At 49.2% G+C, this 23,668-nt stretch overlaps 1 protein-coding gene across 4 annotated transcripts in view; it reads left to right on the plus strand.

Annotated features, from left to right (window-relative positions):
• Nucleotides 1–1,518: 1,518 nt before the first annotated feature.
• Nucleotides 1,519–23,668, plus strand: part of LOC111153175 (myocardial zonula adherens protein) — an 89,041-nt gene continuing 66,891 nt past the window's right edge. For 3 of the 4 annotated variants that reach the window (XM_022512004.1, XM_022512006.1, XM_022512007.1), the window contains exons 1-2: nucleotides 1,519–1,613; nucleotides 12,532–12,618. In XM_022512004.1, coding sequence (XP_022367712.1) covers nucleotides 1,539–1,613; nucleotides 12,532–12,618 — 162 coding nt within the window. In that variant the 5' untranslated portion in view covers nucleotides 1,519–1,538. The remainder of the gene's footprint in view (nucleotides 1,614–12,531; nucleotides 12,619–23,668) is intronic. The other variant, XM_022512005.1, reaches the window with a different exon arrangement.

Consider the following 23,668-nt stretch of genomic DNA (forward strand, 5'->3'; position numbering starts at 1 on the left):
AGTGGTGGTGATGACAGCAGGTGAGGTGACTTTGGGACCGTTGCTTAGAAACTCTGGCCTCAGTTTCCTCATCTGTGGAATGATGGAGTCCCTCAGGAGCATTCGGGAATCTGCGCAGCCTCAGTTTTTGAGTATCTTTCATGTTAGTGCTACACTGGGGGTTCAGAGAAGGGCAAGGCCTGGCCCTCACCCTCTGGAAGCTGGCCTCTGGGGAAGGGGACACACACACACACACACCTCTAATGGAAGACAAGTTGCCAAAGAGCTGCTAGGTTCATGAGTGTGAGTGTTCAGGGCAAGTGGGCCCTGGAGAGCTTGATGGGGAGGCAGTGTTGGACCCGGGCTTTGAAGAGTGAGTAGAGAGAGATTGTCTTTCCCTGCTGAAAGACACATTATCTTCAGGATAAAGGTTCAACCCTTAAGCTGAGTCTACCAGGCTCTTCGTGACCTGGCTCAGCCTCCTGCTGCTGCTTCTCCGTTTGCCCCCATCAGGGCCCCTCACACTGTGATAGTTTAAGGACCTAAAAAATACACCACACCTTCTCTTGCCTGGTGCCCATCTTTGCATATGCCAGTTCCTTTGGTCTGTAACCCCCGCCTCCCTCTGCTGGGGGAGGGGTGCAGCAGAGCCGTGGGATCCGACCCTGCGGTCCAGCCTAGCTTTGCCCCTGCCAGCTGGTGAGGCTTCTGCTGTGTTACTCAATCTCTGGGTGGGGGAGTGTCCTCATCTGCAAAATGGGGATACGGGAAAATAATAGTGCTTGCCTCAGAGGGTGGTTGCAAGGATTAAATGAGTTATATATGCAAAGTGCTTGCCGGCTGGGACCACAGTAATCACTGAATAAATATGAGCAGTTGTGATAAACATTCTGCGCCTGGCTGGCTCCTGCCAGGTGTTAGCTCCTTCAGGTGTTAGATTCGTCACCGCCTCCCTGCACGGGACAGCTCCCAGGGGCCTGTTGCGTGCTCCTGTTGGTATCTCCCCTTCTACCAAAGTACCAACACCTGTCGCCCCTAGGTATCCCGACCAGATTGCAAACATCATGAGGACAGACAGCGCCAGTAGATTGATTTGGTGCTGGACGAGACACAGTAAATAATGAATGACATCTCTGAGGGTTCCAGAGATGCGGCTCCTGGGGGGTTGGCGGTGGGCCACTGAGTACCGTGAGGATGAACAGGCAGGGGACCTTGACACCGCAAGCAAGAGACAGAGCGTGGGCGTCCAGAGTATCTAGGGCTCCCGCTTGCCCCGGGAGGGACCCCGGGCGGGCACTGCGCCACGGGCAGAAGACGGCGCGCCACTCGGGCCGGGTCTGCGCGGGGGGGTGGGGGGGGAGAATGCAGCAGGACGGGTCTGGCGAGCGCGCTGGGGCCCCTCCCCCGGCCCCGCCCCGCCCCGCCGCAGCCGGAGCTGCTACCGGCCCGCACCGCCCCCTCGGTCCCAGCCTGCACCGCCCCCGCGCAGGGCGGGCTCCGCGCGCTTATTCTGCCGGGGGCAGCGCCGCTCTGGGCCAGCCGCCGGCCGCTGCTGCGGGATGCTGCGCTCCACGTCCACCGTCACCCTGCTCTCGGGCGGCGGCGCCAGGGCACCCGGGGCGCCCAGCAGGAGGGTGAGTAGCCAGGAGCGACTGCCGCCGCCGTCCCATTTCCCCGACCCGGCCAGGACCCTAGCCGGGTCAGGCGATGGGGACGCGCGGGAGACAGTTCCCTGTTCCCCCCGCCCCTCACCCCCAGCCTTGACCCGCACCCCCACCACTCTGGACTCAACTCTCCCATCCCGTCCCAGCTCCGGCTGTGATCCTCTGGACGGCCAGCCACCGGCTCGTGGGGCTTAAGGGACTTTCTGGAATTCCCAGAAATTTCCTTTCCTTCCTGTCTCCTCTCTTAGGCCATGTTAATTGGTGGCACGAGTTTAAAAAACAAGGGGGAAACATTTCTGCAATTCCTTACTTGAGGCTCAAAGGGAATGAATGTCTTCAACACCCAACCTTGCCTCCTTTCGGCGATTGAACAAAAGGTCACTTGTCCCCACTGGTGATAGAATAACACCGATTCTGGAGTGAGCTTAGCTAAGGTGTGGGCTTCACCTTACAACAGCGAGATCAGCAGTGGGTTCCCCAGGAGCCCAGTGGTATGGGACTCGGGTTTCTGCAAACCGCTTTCTTCGTTCTGATTTGAATACCAGCACAGGGGCAGCGGAGGTAGCCCAGGGAGTCAGGGGCCCTGTCTCCAGGAAGGCTGCACTTTAGAAGCGCTCTGTTTCTCCCTCATCTTGGTTGCATTTTTTCTTACCTCTCCAGATGCTCTGTGAAATGATGCTAGGCTCATGCAGGTTGCACCTGTCTGGTTCTGTATCTCTTCCAAGATCAGGCCTCAAAGCGCCCTGCCAGGGGCTGGCCTTGTGGCTGCTTAGTTCATCCCTTTCTCACAGTACTCATGATATTTATCACTTGGTGCCTCTTTTCTGTGGATGAGACTTCTCTTATGTTCCCCAAGTTTTAGCTAAACAGATGCTTAAGTCCAAGTCAGGACCCCCTTTGGCACCCCCAACTTCTAGTCTTGCACACGTGCCTATATGCGTTTCCATACTTCAGACGAGGGACTAGCGGTTACCTTCTGTGCTTTCTTTATCTCTAGAAGAAGGTCATTGTGTTACTCTTGGGTGTGGGCCAAGTGATGGATTCTGAGGGGTGTTGTGTGTGTGTGTGTGTCTGTGTGTGCAGACATGTAGGACTGACAGAACTCTGTTCCTCTGGTTATTAGCTTTGTAAAGCAACATCCCCATCAGGTCCAAGTGGGTTTCCAACCACAGTTCCAGCCTTACTCCAAGACAGGCACTGGCCTTTTTTCTATGGAAATCCTGCTCAGTTGGAACACAGTTGAGATTGAGAAAGAATGAAGTCATTAAAAAGCCAGCCCTGAGCCTGGACAGAGACATATGTGGGACCAGACTGCATGAAAGTGTCAAGGGCCCTTCCAGAAATGGGCGGCTAGATTGGGGGTGGGGGGGGGTGCACTGCAGATGGGACTAGCACACTAGATAACCTTTGTGAAGATTGTTTTTCTCAAATGTTTACTGTCAAGTATTTCTTTAGTTGTAAGTGGCACAGTGGACAGACTGTTGAGAAAGCTTTGCCTTTTGATTAAGACAACCAAAATACTTTGGGCTAGAGGGGTCAGGGACCTAAGTCAGACCATGTGGGGCTGTTATGAGCATACAAGTACTGGCACACTTGTTCAGGAAAGAAGATATCTAAAGGTTCTAGGATTCCCTTTAAGATTACCTCTGCTTGTGATCTACAAATACCACAGGTCCTGGCAATGTGTATGTGTGTGTGTGGGGGGGGCATGGTGGGAAGATGTGATCCGTTGATTGATTTTTTTTTTTAAACATTTATAGATATCCTGGAGGATACAGGGCTAGGCATTGGGATCCACTCTACCCGTGGAGGCAGTCCTTATCACAGACTACCATCGTACAAAGTGATGGTTGTTACAGTGGGGTACAGTGTTAACAGCGTTGGGTGAAGATAAAAGGAAGGGTTCTTCCCAAAGCAACTGAGGAAGACCTCTCTCTTCAGGAGCCATTTGAGTTTGGTCTTACAAGGTGAATAGGAGTTCGTGGGATGACTGGTATTGGGATACTGAAAGGAGGAAATGTTACTCATTTTAATGTAAGTCTTGGCATACACTGTATCATAATGGCATATTGAATTTGCAAACACTTATGTTTTTGGTGAAACAAGAATGGGATACCTTGAAAATAAAATTGTAGACCAACTAATCATGAAAATTGTTCCTGACGTCGAAAGTAGTTTGTCAGTAAACTCTGTGTCATCCTACCTTTCCTCTTGGATGTTGGACAAGTGATGGTCTTGAACAAGAACATGCTAGCCACCATCATAGCATTTCTGTTTTTATCCAAAGAGCTTACCAAATTAGGGACTGTGGGAGAACCAGGCTGTGTTGGTCCAGATAGTCAAGCCAGCTAGAGATGGTGGTGACAGCTGACACTGAGCAGGGAGTTTTCTGAGTCAGCCAGCCAGGGTGGTGTAGCCGGACCAGACTATCACAGGTTATCCCCTGTCCCATGGCTGCCACCGACAGCTTGTATTTCCTTCTTATCTGAAATCATCTCTCAAAGGAAAAAAAAAAACTGGTGGGAAAGTAATTTCTGTCACAGCTGATAAGCAAAGAGGCATTTATGGAAGCCAACCAGCAAGGGTTGTGAAAAAAAAAAAAATCTACCTTCAAACCAGTTGTGCACTAAAAATAGTTTTATCTATGGCAACGGCAGGAAGATAGATTGGCTGGAGAATAACCACAGACAGCACGATGCCCTTCGAGAGTGCCGGGAAGACGTTTACAAAAACACCGACATCACTTCTCGATTTTGAAGGGAGTTTTGCAAACGAACCTTAATCCCACCGAATGAGCCTTTGAAATGAAAGGTCCGCTGTGTGGCCGGGTTGTATGTGTCGAGCAGGGAAGGCACGTGTTGCTTCGTGCAGTCAAATGCTTTTGGTGAAGCTGTTCAGCTGCGGCGGTGAGAGACCGAGATCTGCCAAGGGTTTCCTCCAGCACCAGGCCGTCTTGATAATGAGAGATTGTTGGCTGGTGTGATGGGTCGTGACCCCCCAGTGGTTCATAAAAAGAAAAACAAAACAGAAGCAAACCCAAAAAAGGCCACACGATAGGACGGTCTTGCTGATCTTTCTGTTTGGCAAAGGTGTCTTCTGTCCAAACCCAGCTGGCCTGCTGGTTCTCCCTCCTTAGCTAACACACACTATCCTAGGACACATTTCTATCTGATTGGCTCAGAATAAAGAATTTTCTTCAGCTGGCCAGTGAACAGGTCACAGAGGTATTTACTTCTTTTTCACAGAAACATCTGTGTGCATAACCTCTGTATCTGTGGGCTCCGAGGAAGGGACGTGGCACTCTGGGGCCTCAGTGTCTGGTGGAAGGAAGCTAGTGGCGGCACCCACCAGGAGTGGGTGGGCAGGGGGCACACTGCCCCCAGAAAACAGGCAGGCTCCTCAGCAGGGTCCCCTGGACTCAGCCCTTGACAGGCCAAGTTGCAAAGTTTTGGAACTGTGGCATCCTCAGGCCTTAGCCAAAAAGCCTCTTTCACTTAAGTGTGACAGTTGTAGGTTCAGAAGAAAATGTCCCAACCTCTGTGCTTTGGTTCACCCAACTTGTTGTGTCAGAGGAAGGATGAACAGACGTTGTGTCTTGGGGGGCTCTTAGGATACTTGATTTCCTCAAGATGGTGAACCCGTGGTGCTTCTGCAGAGGGTATGGAGTGGGATTCTGGACCCTTCCATGTCTTCAGTGTCCTGTGAGAGGGCTGCATACGTGGTCTGTGTCACACATCACCTGTCCTGAGCACCCATACCTTAGCAAGAACCCCAGATGCCCAAGCTTCTGATCACTTGGAAAAGCCTTTCAGGCCAGCCATCTCAAAAATGGTCTAGTTGTGCTCAAGGAGTTGTGGATCCAGGACTAACGAACCAGAGACCATTTGAAAAGCTTCCATCTGAAATACTTTTGGCCATTACCTGTGTCATGGTCTTCGAGCTTCCGGTGGCTGGCCACCCCGGCCGAAACAGTTCTGATGTTCTCCAGCACACAGAAGAGGGACACGGGGCTATTTCCCTCTGTCTTGCTGTCGCTGAGTGATTATTTCCTAAATTTCAGTCCTATTGCTGACTCTTATATGTACTTTAAGGCCAGAGTGCCCTTTCTAAAATGCAACTCCCAGTCAGCGGATGACCCCACTTCAGGAGCCCTCCTTGGTCCTACCAGCAACAAGTCCAAATTCCATACTCGAGCATCCAGGCCTTTCTGATCTGGCCTTTGCCTTCCTTGTCCCCCCTCCCACACGTTTCCCAGATAATCCACATTGCTTGCCATCCCCCAAGCTTCCCATGCTGTTCCTCGCCTCTTTCATGCTTCTTTGAGGAGGGGTCCCCTCCTCCAGGGAGCCTGTCTGAATTCGCCTTTTCTGTGTTTCCCTTGAGGCCTGTACACCCGGTTATTGTTTACATCATCTGTGATTAACTACCGAGGAGAGGGGTTAGGGACCCTCCCTCCCCAAGCCTGGTGTAATTGGTGCTTAAAAAGAGAAGGGAGTCACTGGGGTCCTACAGGGGCCACAACTCACGCTGAATCAGCAAACAAGAAACAAGGAAGAGAAACTTGGGACGAAGCCAGCCTGTCACCTCTGGCCCACCTGGGCAGGAAGCAGGTGACAGACGGTCGGGAGTGCTGGTCCAGCTGAAGAGTTTGACAGTTCTGGGAAGGTCTCCAAATAGTTGCTCCATCCTGTTGCACAAGTTGACGTCTCATTCCTTTGGTTAAGTCCGTGGTTCTCAACCCTGGTTATACATAGAATCACTGAGAAGCTTAAAATATCTGTGCCCAGGCCCCACCCCAGACAGTTTAAACAGGAACCTCTGAAAGTGGAGAGTAATACCTGGCTTTTTCAGGAAGCTCCCCAGGTGATTCTGATGTGCAGCCAAGAATAGGAACTACTTCTTGAATCATTGCTGTCTTCTTAGAGCTTTCTTGGAAATACAGACATTCCTGGGACAGTGCTCTGGAAGGTTGCGTTGCCTTTGTGGAAGGTCAAGGTGGAGGTGGGTGCAGAGTGGGGAGGGGGTTTCCTAACACTCCAGGTCACACTGGTATTTCTGCGCATTCACTGACCTGCGTATTCTCTCTGCATGTTGGCATTCCTGGGCACATTGTGTGCCTGTACAGAAGTGAGCCAGTGAGGACAGGCAGGAGAGATCACTGTCCTTATATTTATGAATTTTGTCCAGAGTCCATCCCAACACAGGAAAGAGGGGCTCGAGAACCCCTTATACCACCTACAAAGAGTCCAAGGCTGTAGATCAGCTCATGCCGCCTGGGCCATATTTGGCCCTCTTGGCTTGTTTTGTATGCCTCTGAGATAAGAATGGCTTTTCCAGTGGCCTGCAAAACCTAAATATTTCCTATCTGGCCCTTTACAGATAAGATCTGCCCCACTCTGATGGAGTGGACCAGGCCTGCACGTTCAGGACCACAGCGGAGCGAAGAGGTCAACTCCAAGGGGCGTAACTTGCTCCACACAGTCTGACCCACATAGTCCAGAGGCCTTATAGTTGGGCCGAGCAGAGTGTGGTGCTTGTGTTCCAAGCCACAACACAGAAACTGCACCTCCTGTTGTTAGGTGGAACTGGGCAGGAAGCCACCGTCACCGAGTGGACCAGGCCTTAGAGAAATGGAAATGCATGTGGCTAATTTCCTTAGGGAAATACATCTCTGACAACTCATGAGCATTCCCTCCCCCTCCCTGGGTCATCTTCTCCACCCCTTTTTATTTGATGATACTTTTCTCTTGGGTGAGCCCATCTGGTGAAGCTGAGAGCATGATGGTATGTGGCTCCCCAGTTTCTCCTGTCAATGGAGACCAGCCTTCTGCCTCCACAGTGAGGGTGGGCAGAAACAGGGCCCCAGAGGACCTGCCTAGCTCCCGGGTGCCCTGAGTTGCAGACAAGGGCTTGGTTGTGTGATTCTTGTGGAGGAGGCTTGAATAGTATCTGTGTCTCCCTTGATGTCCCTCCCAGGGGGGTTTGGTTTGAAGAAAGTAGAAGGCGCTCTGGGGAGTTTCAGATATATTCGCCTTACGGCGTTTTACTTCAACCTAAAAAAGAAACACCTACTGACATGTAATTTACTGAGTAAGTGCCTATTATGTGTTGATACTATACTAAGCCCAAAGGGTGACAAAAGCAATTAAGCATAAAGCTTGCGTGATCTCTTCCCTATTTCCCAGCCCCCCCTTCCATCCATGTTGCAATGCATGGACTGTAATAGGAGGCACCCAGTAACTGCTGTTGGATCACTTAACTCAGATTTGAGTGTTAGTCCCTTCCTGCAAAGAGGTGAATGACTCCTGATTGTCTTCTACTAGAGACCTTGCTTCTCCATCAGGCCTTTTTTTTAGCTTGTTAGAGTTTGGCCCTTACCTATCTGTTTTCCTTCCCCACTCTAGTGTAGCTTGGAGACCCGCTTAATGTTCTCAGAACATTCTCACATCTGTGCCTTTGGCCTGGAGCGAATGCCTTGCCTCATAGTTGTTTGCTTTTGTGATGATGGATTCTCCAAACCTCAATGAACCACAAAGTCCTTCCTGTCTTTCTATACCCAGCTCAGATGTCCTCTCTAGGAGCTTTTGATATACTCCCACCTCCGATTAAGACCGTTGTTCCTTTTATATTCCTACTCCTTTGTAAGGAAGTGCAATTCCACCAAGCCTTAACCACCAGGTTCCCCTGCCTCTCAGGACCTTTACTGGTAATGTTAAGTGTTCCTATGTGCCTTGTTTGGGTGTGTTTTTGGATGCTGAGCTCTTGGGAACATGGCTGTTTCTTTTTCATCTTGGTACTCTCATTGCCCTTAATAGTATTTTATAAGAAGTGGGTGTTCCATAACCTAATGATGAAATATACTGAGTCCACCTTCCTGCTTTTGATTCACCGCAACAGACCATTGCTTGTAGGGACAACTAATCCAGTAGCTGTGGTGTTCAGGGTAAGAAAGATTTAGTTCTTCGCATTGTTCAGAACATAGGGCTGAGCCAGCTACTGTGGGAGTCCTGGGAATAAAGGACCCTGCCCTTCTCAGGTACTGCCCAGCCTCGGCTGCTCTGGGGATCATATATCAGAGTTTAAGGAAACCATAAAGATCAGCATCATAAAATGCTAAGGGAGATAAGCAACCCTACGTTGATCTTACTCAGGGGGGAATTTTCCCATGAGGAGATTGCCTGAAAGTGAATGAATAAAGGGAGGTAAACTACACCAGGTCAACCTAGTGAGTTCCTTCAAAGGTTACTTAGTGCTTCTGTTGAGGAATTCAGGATATTTTCTAGACCTCTGGGTGGTTCTCTTTGATGCTCATGAGGCACTCCTGTGGATCTAGGAAAGCTTGATCTGTCTCTCTCTTTTCTAGATACAGTGTCTCTCAATCTTTATTATTGCTATCACTGCTATTATTTTTAATTAAAAAATTTACACCTACTTGGAAGAGTTGGACTCAATGTGGGAATCCCACTTTACAGGGACAACCATCACCACCATCCATTGGTTGTGTTTCCTTCAAGATTTTTTTTTTTCCATAAATCTATGCAAATTATCAGAGTGTATTTAAAAAACAAAAATGGGATGATTATTCACATTTTCCCTGTAATTTCCTTTTTTTTTTTTCCCACATGACAACACATTTGACCATCTTAGGAAGGCGTTTGATTTTCTTCCATGCTGGGTTTCCACTGTGTCTGTGCAGTCCGTCCGTCAGCGGGTCAGTACTGATGAGAGAGTGCTGGCCCCACGTGTAGCCCGTGCCTTACAGCACCTCTAAGGACAAGAGTAAACATTGAACACAGGGGCTGGCTCTGACCTCAAGAACCCACTACCATTGCCAGATAGCTTTGAAGTCAAATGTGTGATTTTACAGGTTCCTTTTAGGTTCGTTCATTATCTCTCACCAGGGAAAACTGATGGCTTAAGGGAAATAGGTTCTATTTCTTGTAGGGCTTTGTCATCCCCCAGGGTACACCTGACTCAGTGTTGAGTGCTGTGGGAAGTATGCTGAGGTATAGCAGGGTTCTGGGTGGACAGATCAAGAATTGTCTCACACAGGGGAGGGAAACAGTACACTTTTGGGTGATTGGACCAGTGGAGTCCCTTCTGGGCTTTGTGCCCTCTTCAGTCTTTATTCTGAAAGTTACATTAGGGACCAATCACCCTCCAAAAAGGTATCACTTACAGTAGATCCATGACCAAATCGTTGTTTCATGAAAGACAGAACCGTAAAGCCAAATGAGACTGTTTCTTTTTGGAACTTACAGGATGATGGTTGCATCTAGATAATAATACAAATATCTCATACCAATAGAGGCTTCCTATGTAGCAATTTTCCTTTTATCTGCATTTACACTTGAGATTCAAAGAGATTGAAGAGCTTGCCCATAGATAGCCAGCCCAGCCAGGAGGCATTGATACCTGTAGGTGTGGGCACTTGTGCAAGCGTGTGCGTGTATTAACCCATGTGTATGTGTACACACGTGTGCGTCTGGAGTGGGGTGCAGGAGGAGAGCACTTCCTTTTCTCTGCAAAACGGTGCTGTGGATTAGATCAGCCTATCACAGAAGATTATTGACCGTCACAGACTTGGGTTGCCTACCTGCTGTGAGTCCCACTTTGGTGTTTGTGCAAATGCCAGCTCATTTCGACCAGTCCAGGTGGCCCCAAGTCAGGGGTTTGCCTTCCCCTGGAGGAAACCTAATTCCCCGTCTGTGCTCTTGGCTGTCAGTGAAGAGAACTGCCTCCTGGCTGGAATGGGTGGTTTGTCCCTGGCCAACAAGACTAGCAGTGAGTTTCGAAGGGTTCAGTGCAAAGTTGGCCACATCAGGGGCGGTGAGCGCTTTGGGGTCCCTGGGGGATGCAGCTTGCCCAGCGGAGAGTGAGGATGGAGAATAATTATGAAACCAAGTCATTTAGTTGAAGGAGCTAGGGTTTTTAAATCCAGAGGAGAAGAGGTTCAGAGGGAAGGAGGCCAGTGTAAAGGAAAGGGAATTCTGTTGCCATCTCTGAGGGCAACCCCGGATCTCTTAGATAGGAGTTCTATGGGAAGATGCAGTTCATCATCAGGAAGTTGGCGACACCGGGGAGCAAAATGGGATGTCTTGAAGGGAGGTGACAGTGTATATGGAAGTGCTAACACATGTCCCACGTGGGCGCTCTTACCTGCAGATGGAAAATGCTATCCTTAGTCTCAGCATCCCCCTGCCAGGTACATGGGTGCATGTGGGGGTTCCTTTCTAGGCTGGCAAAGATCCTCACAGTCCCATCCCATTCTGGGTGTCTAGCCTGCAGGGTAGTTCTGCTCAGAGGCCTCCCTCTGGACCCGTGCAGACCCGAGACCCTGCAAACACGGTTGGGGCTCTATTAATCTGCGAGTGCTGCTGTAAGAAGTACTGCCAACCACGGGGCTCAAACAGACATCTATTATCCCATAGTTTTGGAGCTGGAAGTCGAAAATCAAGGTGTTGACAGGGTTGGCTCCTTTGAGGGCTGTATGGGAGGGAGCCGTTCCAGGCTTCTCTCTCTAGCATGTTCCCGTGGTGGTGGTCTTCCTACATGTGTGTCTTTCTTCAGATTCCCCTTTTTATAAGGATATTAGTCATTTTGAATTAGGCCACCCCTAATGACCTCATTTCAACTGGATAACCTCTGTAAAGAGCCTGTTTCCGAGTAGGGTCACATTCTGAGTTACTGGAGGTAAGGCTCCAACACAGGAATTTTGGGGGGACACAATGCGGTCTATAACAGGGACAAGCAGCACTCCCATGAGCCAGGCCCACATGGTTGTGGGCTGGGTACTCTGCATGCTGCTGGGACCCTTTTTGGGCTTTTTCAGTGGCCTGATCCTGCGTACTTAATACGCGGCATTAAGTACAGTCTTGTTGGGCAGACATCGCCACCATTCATCTGCAGAACGTTTGTATCTTCTCAGACTGAAACTCCATATGCGTTGAATAATAACTCTCCATTCCTCTGTGTCCCCAACCCGTAGCAATTACCATCCTGCTCTCTGTCCCCGTGCATTTGACTATTTGAGGTAGCTCAGATATGTGGAGTCCTACGATATTGGTCTTTGTATGATTGGCTTCTTTCATGAACCATAATGTCCTTAAGATTCATCCATGTTACAGTGTGTGAGAATTTCCTTCCTTTTTAAGGCCAGATAACATTCCATTCTACGTAGATACCACGGTTTATTTATCCGTTCAGCCACTGATGGACGTTGGTGTTGTTTCCACCTTTGGGCTGTTGTGCCTAATGCTGCTATGAACACGAGGGTACGGACTTTTAAAAACTTTGTGCTTAGGCATATTTATGTCTGTTGGAGAAGGATCTGACAGGAGCCCCGGAGAAAGCACCTTTACAGCCCAGACACCCGGTGCGTGTTTTGACCTTTGCATGTGACCTATGACCATTCTGTACGTGTTGTTACGGAACCTGAGCCTTTCAAAAAAAAAATGTTTGAGGGGAACCTTGATGGCTCAGTCATTAGGTGTCTGCCTTCAGCTCAGGTCATGAACCAAAGTCCTGGGATTGAGTACTGCATGGGGCTCCCTGCTCAGCGGGAAGCCTGCTTCTCCCTCTCCACTCCACCTGCTTGTGTCCTCTCTCTCGCAATGTCTCCACCTGTCAAATAAATAAATAAAATCTTTAAAAAAATGTTTGAATGCAATGAAATTACTTGGTAATGTCCTTGTTTTGAGGATCAGGGTGGTGAGTGCCCCATATGGGCCAGGCAAAGGCTGGTCTTAGACTCAGGTTCTCCTGTGGGGTTGGTGACATCACCTCCTTGCTCAGCAAGGGGAACAGGCTCTGGGAAGCACAAGGTCACTCAGCAATTTCTGCCTCAAAGGCAGGTTCATAACTGGCTTCTCCTCTGCGTCTCTCTTAGGCGAATGTCTGCAGACTGCGGCTGACCGTCCCCCCCGAGAGTCCGGCCTCAGAGCCCGGTGAAAAGAAGACTGAAAGAAAAGAACAAGTAAGCTGTCTCTGAGGCAAAGCTCTGACAAGTTCTCATCTTTGCACTCCTTTTATTTTAACCCTGGCCCCCGCCCGCCCTCCATCCAGGCTATTCACAGAGTCTGAATGTCAGCGACTCTGCTGATGAAAAGGCCCTCTCGACCTTGCCACCCCATCTTCCATCTTCCCAGACGTCATCCCGCCCTGCCTGACTGGCCCTGCCAGCCTCCTGCCCCTGCTCTTGTTTCTTGGTGAACGCTGGCTCTGGGAGGCCTCGAAGCTGTCGGGACGCTGGGCTTGGTGACGGGTGCCGTGGCAGGGAACGAGTTTGTCCTGAAAAAGCCCAGTCCCGTGGAGTCAAAGGGCCCTTTGTGAGCTGCCCGCAGCCGAGCCTTTCTCAGCAGCTGGAGGCGGAAGCCCGGCTCACAGCGAAGGCCGCTGGGAGAGGCTGGGCCCGGCGGGCAGCCTGGGCACGGGGCAAGGGCACTTGGCTGGAGGGCAGAGGAGGTCAGCAGAGATTTCTGTGCTAAGCACTGGGCTGTGAAGATAAGTCTGACCTTGTCCTTGTCTTAGAGGAGCTCGAAGTTCTTCAGGTGAGACAGACCAATGAGCAGTGTAGACGTGCTAGTTCAAGTGTTTGGATCCGGAAGGGCAAGGAGGGCTCTGGGAACACGGGGAATGGAACAGCTGACTGCCGGGGGTGACACCGAAGCAGAGGCCCAAAGGCTTCGTAGGAGGTGCCGCTTGCCTTTAGGCCTCTTTTTTTTTTTTTTTTTAAAGATTTTATTTATTCATTTGACAGACAGAGATCACAAGTAGGCAGAGAGGCAGGCAGAGAGAGAGGGGGAAGCAGGCTCCCTGCCAGGCAGAGAGCCCGATGTGGGACTCAATCCCAGGACCCCTGGGATCATGACCTGAGCTGAAGGCAGAGGCTTTAACCCACTGAGCCACCCAGGCGCCTCTCATCTCTAGGCCTCTTGTCCCAGGCAGGCCATTTTTCTCATTCGCAGATGGTTACGGGACACCTCCCGGATTCCAGGCACTATGTGTATGAGCGGAGTGTGCTGTTGCTACACCGTACCTACGGTACAGTAGCGAACAGAGCAGTGAGCAAGAAGTGCCTGTCACTCACGGAACTTACCTCCTAGTCAGGGGGAGAAGGAGAATTAAATAATCATATTTTAATTTATTTTTTAGAAAAGATTTTATTTATTTGACAGAGTGAGAGAAAGCACAAGCGGGGGAAGGGCAGAGGCAGAGGGAAAAGCTTCTTGCTCCCTGCTAAGCAAGGAGCCCAATATGGGGCTCGATCCCAAGACTGTGGGAGCGTGACCAGAGTTGAAGGCAGACGCTTAACTGACTGAGCCACCTAAGTGCCCCTAAAAAATCATATTTTATAGAATTTGGAGGGTAATGAGTGCTGTTGGAGACAAAGCAAGTGAAGGGGACAAGTGCGTTGGGGGGTAGGTGGTAATTTTTCCTGTATATATATTTTGTGTAAGCATAAAACAATAAAATGATACACGGTCATAGAAGTTTTATAAGTAGAATCATGAGACAGTGACAAGCCTTCCTATGGAGGTGACCACGAGTGCAGCCCCCTGTAAAAAAGGAAGCTCCTCTTTGAGTGGTACATGGTTGATAAAATCCTTAAATTTACTGTTGGTCTTTGTCTCTCCCCTCCTTCTCTTGTGCCCTTCTTCTTCCCATTTTCTACTAAGGACAGAGCTCTTTGTACTAATTCAAATGATGAGTGACAGGGGAAGGAGGAAGCAGGCAGGGAGAATGAGGTTAGGACTAGAACCAGGCTGTGAGTAAGTGACATAACTTATCTGCTTAAAGAGAAAGAATGAGTCCCAAAAAATGGCTCCAGGTGGGAGCAAGGTGAGTCCAGAGCGAGCCTGTGACATCCCATGCCGGAGAACAAGGTGGACACTCACACAGCGGGGGTCATAGCAAAGGACCCAGAAGCCAGTTTGAAGGGGGTCGCACTGCACTGGCAAAATTGGAATAATGTGAATATCAAAAAGTAATGACAGGAATATGTTCGGACACATTGCATAATTTAAAAAAAGATTCATGAGTGTATAATAATCATCAGAGATTTAAAAAGGGCAAGCTGTTTTATAGAACTTCGGCTGATAAATTTGGAGAATCTCTCTTTAGTAACCCACGGGTCAGTTCACCAGTGGATGCCAAGGCTAGCTGGTGGGGGTGGCTGTGGGACAGTATTTTCACATGCTCCCAGAATATCCCCTCATAGGTTACCTCCTGGCTCCGTAGGCAAAATGGTGCCATCTGGTAGCCAGCATTTCAGCCAAAGCTCCCATCTAGCTTTCCCAGGAAGGAGGCAGCCTGATCGGTGGGCTTCCGCCGTGACGTAGTCAAGGAGTGGACGGTATCCCCTATGAGATACTCATGCCAGACTTGTTCAGCTACATCGAAAAATAAGGAAACAAAGAAAGCCCACATGTAGGACATTCTGCAAAAACAGCTGGCCAAAAGGAGACTAAAGAGAGTTAATGTCAAATATAATGAGTGAACCTTGGTTAGATCCGGGATCAAAAAAAAATCAGTTGAAGTCATATTGGGATAATTACACGGTTTTGAATCTGAACCACGTATTCGATATTACTGAATAACTGTTAACTTTTCTTACTTGTGATAATGGTACTTTGAACTATTTTCTCAGCCTGTGTGTAGCTTTGAATATTCTCCAAAGAAAAGTTTGGGGGTAAAAGCTCATCCCCAGAATCACCCAGCCAGACACATGTTGTTGACTAGGTGGGGGGGGGGGTGCTCTGCCACTGGGGGGGGAGGGATGTCCCTTCTGCCCTCTCTGCCACCTTTTCTGTCCCTTTTAGGGAACTGGACCTGAGCTGTGTGCAGGGCCTCATGGACTGCTTAACACATGAGGAATGAGAAGGAGCACTTGTTGAGGAAGTGGCCCAGGCTGGAGGGTGTGAAGGACAAGGCCATAATGGCTAGCCCCACCAGCCTGACAGGGGAAGTGGGGAGTCTGGTGTGTCGGAGTCAGACCCAGACTGCGTGCCTGGGCAGATGTCTGTGAATGGTCTCTGCCGCTGTGAGGTGCCGCTGAGAGGAACCCGGTATTCCCAAGGAAAGCAGGCATGTGTTCCATACCAAGCGGGAGTTGGTAGCCAAGTCCTATACTTCGATTTGCCCATTTAGTCTGAAACTCTGCTTTTCTAACTTTTCAAAGTGATAGGACCCTCTTTTAATTTTTTAATCCAAATATTATTACAAGCCTTCCTATGTAAACCAGAAAAAAGCCAGAGGCCCCCCCCCCCCCCCCCCCGCATAACATTCCCCCCCACCAGGGCTGAGAGGAGCAGCAGGGAGGAGCTGTCGGGGCAGAGCTTGCACCAGGAGGCCTCTCCCCCTGCTGGGTGGACCTGGGGTGCAGCCATGCACCCTTCTGTGATGCGTTGGTGACTCACTGTGAAAGAATCGGGGTAGAGTGGAGGACGAGGGTGGGGCTGGCTCTTTCCCCAGGACTGAAGTCCTTGGGTGGCGGTTGCACCAGAAGGTACTGGTGGTGGCTGTGAGGCTGTCCTGAGTGACTTTGCCACCATGTCCCAGCCAGTGTTTGAGTCACTGGGGTCAGGGGTCAGGCACGGGCAAGGAGGCCCTGAAAGTGACACGGGATTCGCCTCCACCATGCTTGTCCCTCCCTGGGATGTGGTGGCCCACAAAACTGCAGGGCGCCAAGAACTCCAGACAGCCCCCCTGTGGGACAACTTGGGTTTCTGGGAGGGGCCAGGGACGTGCAAAGGCTGGGGTTCGAAGTTGGCACGGATGGGGAAGTGGGGAGACGGGAAAGGCCTGACTGGCATCCGATGAGGCAGAACCTGTGGGACATTATCTGGGATCCTGTTTGAGCTGCAGCTGAAGGAGGGCAGGCCGGGGCCTTATTCTCTGACACCATCGTGGGTGATGTTTACTGTGTTTCAAGCCCCTGGGATTCCATGGGGGCAGCTGGCCACACACACATGCCCCTGCCCGTTGGGCCAAAATCACTACAGAGGAAGCCCTTACCAGGGAGGGCTGTAGTGCCTGGCGGATTTTGCCCAGCTTCATGACAGAGTGTTTGGAGAATCCTGGAGGCAGTCACCTCAGAGACGTCTTTTTCTGGAGTCCCAGTTCCAGGGGTGTGTGGGGGAGGCTTCCTGTTCCTGCCTGCTACTTTTAGTCCTCTTCTAGAAGGTACCCACTGTCCCATGACTGCCTTTTGCAGGCCCCAGATGAGCTCTGAAACAGTTTCTCTGCTACTCAGTTTCCTTCTCTTTAAAGGAAGCATAGTAATGCTTGGGTGCAAAGAGTAAGGAGCTTCCTGTATGAAAAGACCCACCAAAGTGGCCTGTGATATTGCTTAGAGAGGCAGTGAATCAGGACCAGTCTCAGCCCTTGGAATGCCAAGCACAGTGACACTTTTTTGCTCTTCTCCCTTAGGCCCTCTGGAAGTTACTCCCCTTCTGGAAACTGCCTGTCCCGCATCTTCCTCTTGGGCTGTGTCCATGGCATCTTTGTTTGATGTCCTTATGTCCTTCTCTGTAAATCTGAGCATCCCTCAGCCCATGTTCTCAGTCCTTGCTTCCTCGCTCTGCAGACTTTACCTCCCAGAGCTCCTTCTTTCCTGGCTGGGAGCCAGCCTCTCTGGGGAGATGCTCACCCTACCCGTCAGTTCTGCCCTCCTGACCTGTCCTGCTGGTGGCCGGGCCAGTTTGCCAAGTCCTCTACGTGGGGTATTTTAAGAATACAGATATCTCATCAGTGCATTACCATTATTTTGGTATTTAAAAATATGTATCTGGATCCTTTATAGGAACAGACATATCCAGAAAGGTTTAGGCTGCATGACAGTTTGGAATGGAATGTAGGTAATGGCATTTAGGAAATGTTCCAACCCTATGCTCTCTGTGTGAGCCTCCAGAGGCATCTCTCATGCCCATTGCCCAATGACCAGTGAGAAAGTATGTTTTCTTGCATTTGTTATTCGTAGGTATTTCCCTCAGAGCCATTTGCAATGGGTGATGTCTTTTTATTTTGTCTCCCAGAGCCCGGCTCCCTGCTTTGCGCATAGCAGATGCTTCAAGAATGACTTTTGAGATATATATAGATATAGATATTTAAATCTATATGTTTGTTTTGTTTTAAGTTTCTTAGGGCTGCCATTGCAGAGTACCACAAACTGCATGGCTTACCCAACAGAAATGTATTGGCTTGCAGTTTTGGAGGTTAGAAGTCTGGGGTCAAGGAGTCAGTCAGCAAGGCCATGCTCTCTCTGAAGGCTATAAAAGAATCCCACCTTGCTTCTTCCAGTTGCTGGTGGCTCTGGAAGTCTTTGGTGTGTGGCTGCCTCACCCTAGTCTTTGCGTGATGTTCTCCCAGTATGTTTGTGTGTATCCAAATTTTCTCCTTTTTATGACAGTACCCATTATACTGGATTAGGGCTCTCTCAAATGACCTCATTCTAATTTGCCCTCTCTCCAAATAAGGTCAAATTTGGAGGTAACAGAGGTTAGGACTCCAACATATCTCTTTTTTGTAGGACACAGTTCAGCCCACAACAAGTTTCTTTGAGAATGTTATCTGAAGGCGACTGGGTGGCTCAGTGGGTTAAAGCCTCTGCCTTCGGCTCGGGTCATGATCCCCGGGTCCTGGGATTGAGCCCCGCATCGGGCTCTCTGCTCTGCAGGGAGCCTGCTTCCTCCTCTCTCTCTCTGCCTTCCTCTCTGCCTACTTGTAATCTCTGCCTGTCAAATAAATAAATAAACTCTTAAAAAAAAATAGTAACAACTCAAGTAGTTTAGCTGTGGGCTTTTGTTTATATATTAAAAATTGTTAAAAACATGGGAGAGGAAATGTTCTTAGTTTGTGGGTACACATTTCATACTGAGGAGTTGATAAATATGGACTAGAATGTTTATAAAATTGTTGAACATTAAAATTCAAATTGGTGTACATAATGGTGAAATTAACCCCCATCATTTCCAAAGAATTTCGTGAATGTATTTATCCATTCCTATGCGAACCTGTATGTAGTGCATTCTTGGACACACAGAGCAGCAAGAGAACTCACACCAGCTATTACAGATTTATCAGCTAAATCAGGGTCTCACTGCATACTTGAATTTTAGTGAGCCCGACTTGAGCTCTGCTGATTGAGTCTGTGGGATGGTGAAGTCTTGTGCAAAGCAACAAAGTAATTTGAGGCAGATGATACTGTCTTTTTTTTTTTTTTTTTTTTAAGATTTTGTTTATTTCACAGAACACAAGCCGGGGGGGTGGGGAGCAGCAGGCAGAAGCAGAAAGAGAAGGCTCCCTGGTGAGCAAAGAGCCTGATGTGGGGCTTGATCCCAGGACCCTGAGATCATGACCTGAGCTGAAGGCAGACAGTTAATCCACTGGGCCACCCAGGCACTCCAAAGCAGATGATATTTTCAGTAGCTGTTAACATTGCACCACTGTAGGTGTCTGTTAGTGACCTGTGTTTTTACAGAAATGGTCTCTCTTTAGATCCTTAAGAACTCCAGTGAGGAAGAGCAAGTACATGTGTATGTATGTATGCAAAGTCGAGAACTTTCATAGCCCAGTATGTTTCAAAGGAGCAAACCCTTGCTTTACAGTCCTCTTTCCCTTTAAAGCCCTAGATGAGTAAGCGTGCTGAGTCCTCGTCCTTGGTGTGACTGTTTATACAACAGCTATGGCTGTTGCCAGGGGAGGGAGCGTGCTGCCACGATTCGGATTGGCGCTGGGACTGCCCTGATGGTGTGCGGGACTCCGTGTGCCTCTCAGAGATAGCAGCCCCTGGAGCATGGGAAGAAGCCTGAGTCCTGGTTCTGGTTCCCTCACCCGCCACCATGGAGGTCGGGCCAGACAGGGCATCTCTGGCCCTCCCTTTCCTCTCTAGCAAATGTAGGTGTTAGCCTGGAGGCAGCGTTTTTCCAAATCTCTTTAGCTGTCGAACTCCGTATTCAGTTGAATATGTAGGGAAGTCCATCAGTAAAAGAGGGAAAGCCTAGGGGCTGTGGTTTCCAGCAAGCCCAGGGCTGTGCCACCTGCTCCAGCAGTCTCTCCTTTCCACTCTCCACCTGCTGCCCCTTGCCCCAGCCTTGTCAGACACCAAGGACGGCTGGGGTACCATTTACAAACGCACTGGACTACACAGCTCTTTTCCATTTTTTGACCTCCTGAGATTGTGATTTCGCCCTAGGAAGAGCAGCAAGGCTAGTTGAGGGGTGAACATCTCACTGTCCCGGCCAGTTTGATGGCTGTGATGCAAAGAGCAAAAGGACCCAAGAAGAGAGAGGCAGACAGACAGAAGCCTCCCGACAAATGCATAGACTCTAGCAGGACCCCAGATACTCAGAAATGGAAAGCCCCCACCTCTAATAATGTCTCCTGGTAGCCCCAGCAGCATGCACAGGGTTTTACATATATTATGCTGTGTATTTCCAGAACGACCCTCTGAGGTGGGTGGTTTTCTCCCCATTCGTCCTGTTCAGGACGCTGAAGCTCTGTACAGTGAGTAACTTGCACAAGGCCACGCAGCTGGTACTCTGGATTCGCAGCTCCAACTTGGGTCTGTGCCTTGGCCGTGTTGCCATGGGAACGTTGACCCTCACACCTTCTCTTATCAGGGAAGGTCTGTGGAGGATATTTGTATTTTATCAATCAAGGTTACCTGACGTGAATACTACAGGACTGAGTTCCAGCCAAGTAGTTCCTGATTTTGCCCTCCAGATAGTCTTTTCTTTTCCCTGGGGTTGTTGGGCCTAACTAGCTGTTGTCTGCGTAGTAGCTGAAAGGTGATAGCTTTAAAAAGTTACCTCCTATCAGGAGACTATTATTAGAACTACACTCCCTTTGGTATTTCTGGTTGGCTACGAGTTATTCTACTCCTTCTTTTTAAGCATAAAAAATGATCGGTCTTTGTCCAAGCATGAGTTTACTATTTTATATAAAATGGTCTCTTCGGTCTGTGAGATTCTCAGAAATAACAAATACCTTAATAAGCCGGAGATAGCCATTTCTTTGAGGAGACTGGGCTGTCTCTCCCCTCCCTATTTGCCTCCCAGGCTGTGGGAAGGCCTCTCAGGGTGGCTGTCGTGTTCATTTTTGTCACAAGGAGACGAAACAATGTCAACTGTGAGTCATGACCGGGGACTCCTAATTTTTTTTTTTTTCAAGATTTTATTTATTTATTTGACACAGAGACACAGTGAGAGGGGAAACAGAAGCAGGAGGAGTGGGAGAGGGAGAAGGCTTCCCGCCGAGCAGAGAGCCCGATGCGGGGCTCAATCCCAGGACCCTGGGATCATGACCTGAGCCAAAGGCAGACACCTGACAACTGAGCCACCCAGAGGCCCCTCCTCATTTGCTAGGATGGACACACAGGTCAGACAGGTCAGAGCACATTTCTGACAGTGCCGTCCTCTGCCTGCAAGGTGGGTAGCTACGACACCCCTGGCTCCGCTCAGCCGTCCCTGGGTCAGCTGCTGCCCTCTGGCTGGAAGAAGTGGGTCAAAGCAAAAGGTTTTGGAGGTAACTTGGCTTCCAGTTTGCATGTGATTTAGTTCATGTCATCGTCCATCTAAGTCGCATTGGCAGCCTGGACAGGAGACCAGCTGCCCATCCTGGCCTCTGGGGCTAGGGGCTGCCTGGGGCGGGCTACCACTATTGGTTTGAATTTATGTTAAACTGTGTGTGTCTGAAGGTATTTCTTCCCTGAGAACACTTCTTGACCAAAGGATTTTCTTCCTTTGCACAGATGAGTGTTTTGGATGACCAGATGCTCCAGATCTTCTGGCATAGACCCAATTTCCAATATTCTGTCTTCTGTCCTCTTTCGAAACATACTTATTAAGCATCTCTTTATGTCAAGTATTGGGAATAAAATGGTGAATGTGGCAGCTCTGGTCCCTGAATTATGGAGCTTATCTCATGGGAAATCCTTTATTTGGAGTTAGGGTTTGGGAAATATGGTCTGGCTCTTTCAGCAGCCCTAAAGCCCTTGCAGTAGGAACGTAGGTGGCGTTACTTTTCTGTAGTTTCTCCTCCTTTCGAAGGCACTTTCCGGTACATTCATCTCTGGTAGATGAGCCTATCGGTAAATTTTCGGCTATGAGCACATCCCAGGGAACAGTTTAACTGAGAGATTCTCTGTATGTTTCTCTGATTCCGCCTGTTTTTAATTACGCTGCATCTCACATGGGGGTCACGGATGCATTTCGGTCAGATGGTAGTTTTTCCCGTCTTTGGCGCCAACTCTCTTTTCATTTTGTGCCTTTGTTAGGGCGTTGGTTTTCAAAGCAGTTTTGCCTAGTATTGTCTCATGCCCGGGAGGCTTTTCATAGGCCAACTATATTTTTAAGAATTTGATACTTTAATACCAACCAAGCAACATTAGAAAGAAGTTTAAAAAAAAAAACAAAAAACAACTTTTAATTACAGAGAATTTCAAACGTATACAGGAGGAGACCGAATGGGGTGCCGAATCACTGACCCTTCACCCAGCCCCAGAGCTCTCAACCCAGGCTCAGTCCTGCCCTGTCTGCACTCTCATCCGTTTCCTCTGCCCGTATCCCAGATATCATAAATATTTAAGCATGTTTCTCTGAAAGATAAAGGCTATCTCTTAATACAATCCCAGTGCTGTTATCATGCCTAAAAAACTAATATTTATCTTATAGGGAGATATTTTAAAGGACCTGCGAGGAAAACTACGCAGCCACAGACACAGTGCTAGGCATGGCAGCTCTTTTTTCCATTTTTTCTTTTTTCCGTGTCCTACAACATGCAGACATTTTGTCAGAACGATTCCAGTCTCGGGCTCCTTTGCCACTGCTCTGATAGGAATTTTATGACCGGGGCAAAATCAGTTCCCTGTCCCTCCCTCTAAGAAAAGCAGAGGATGTTCCCTCTGGCTGGGCCATATTGACATCATCTGGAAAAGTCCCCAGAATTTCTTCCAACTTCTAAAGCGCCCTCTTCATTCAGCAAATATTTATTGAGAAAGTCACCAAGAGTCTGTCACTGTTAGGTGTCAGGGATTATAGTAGAAAAGAAGACCACAAGGCCCAGCGAATAGACAAGCCTTCTGGGTATGATGACACTAATGCCCCGTTGTGGTTATGAGGGTGCAGAGACCTAACCAGTCTGAAGGGTGAGTGAGGACGTCCTCGAGGGGGAGACATTTAGGCCCAGCCATGGGCACTGCACACAGAGGGAATGGCCCGTGTAGTGCCCTGTGACAAGAAGGAGGCTGACTGATAAAGGACAGAAAGGAGGTTGGGGGTGAGGGTCTGAGGGAAAGATGGAGCCCAGGAGGCTGGACGGGAGCCTGCCTGTGCTGAGCCTGCCTCTTCCTGGTGGCCCTGACAGGACTGGGGCCGCGGCTCTCGGCTGCCCTGTCCCTGAGGTCTGAGCTGCCCCATGGAGACGTGAGATTCAGTTTCACTCCTGACTCTTAGCTAATTTGAAGATTTCGTGGTCAAAGGGAAGAGCTTAGATTTGGGGAGATGTCCTCAGGCACTTGAATGTCGCCACCTTGGAAGAACTAATAATATTTATGTGGTCGGGTTACTGTGAGGATGAGAGAAGATGCTGCACAATAAAACAGACAAATACTTGTCCCCTGCTCGCTCTTCATCAGCCTCCCCTCTGTTTCCCTGTCACACTGCCTTGGGAACCCTCTCTATGTGGAGTGTCCCATGAGGATGGCCCTGCTCCTGAGCAGAGTCCTGGGCTGGGCCCTTCTCTGGGCTCTTTATTTAGTCCCTGGCTTGGTAAGAATTTTTTAGTTTTAGTTTTTTGAAAATTGAAATATAAGTTATTCATTAAAAAATGACGTCCCCCCCACCTTTTTTTTTTCTGGTTAAAAATCTAACCCACAGAAGCATAAGCGGGAAAAAAGTGAAATCCCGTTTTAACAGAGCCCACTGGCTTTAAAAGTCTGGATTCCATCCTTCTAGATATTTTCTACACACAAACATACATTTAAAAAAAAAAAAAATCCAAGAACCCAGAAATGACTGTTTTCCACT

This window comes from Enhydra lutris, unplaced genomic scaffold (genome assembly GCF_002288905.1).
Source record: "Enhydra lutris kenyoni isolate GAN:26980312 unplaced genomic scaffold, ASM228890v2 scaffoldscaffold31, whole genome shotgun sequence".
Lineage (NCBI taxonomy): Eukaryota > Metazoa > Chordata > Mammalia > Carnivora > Mustelidae > Enhydra > Enhydra lutris.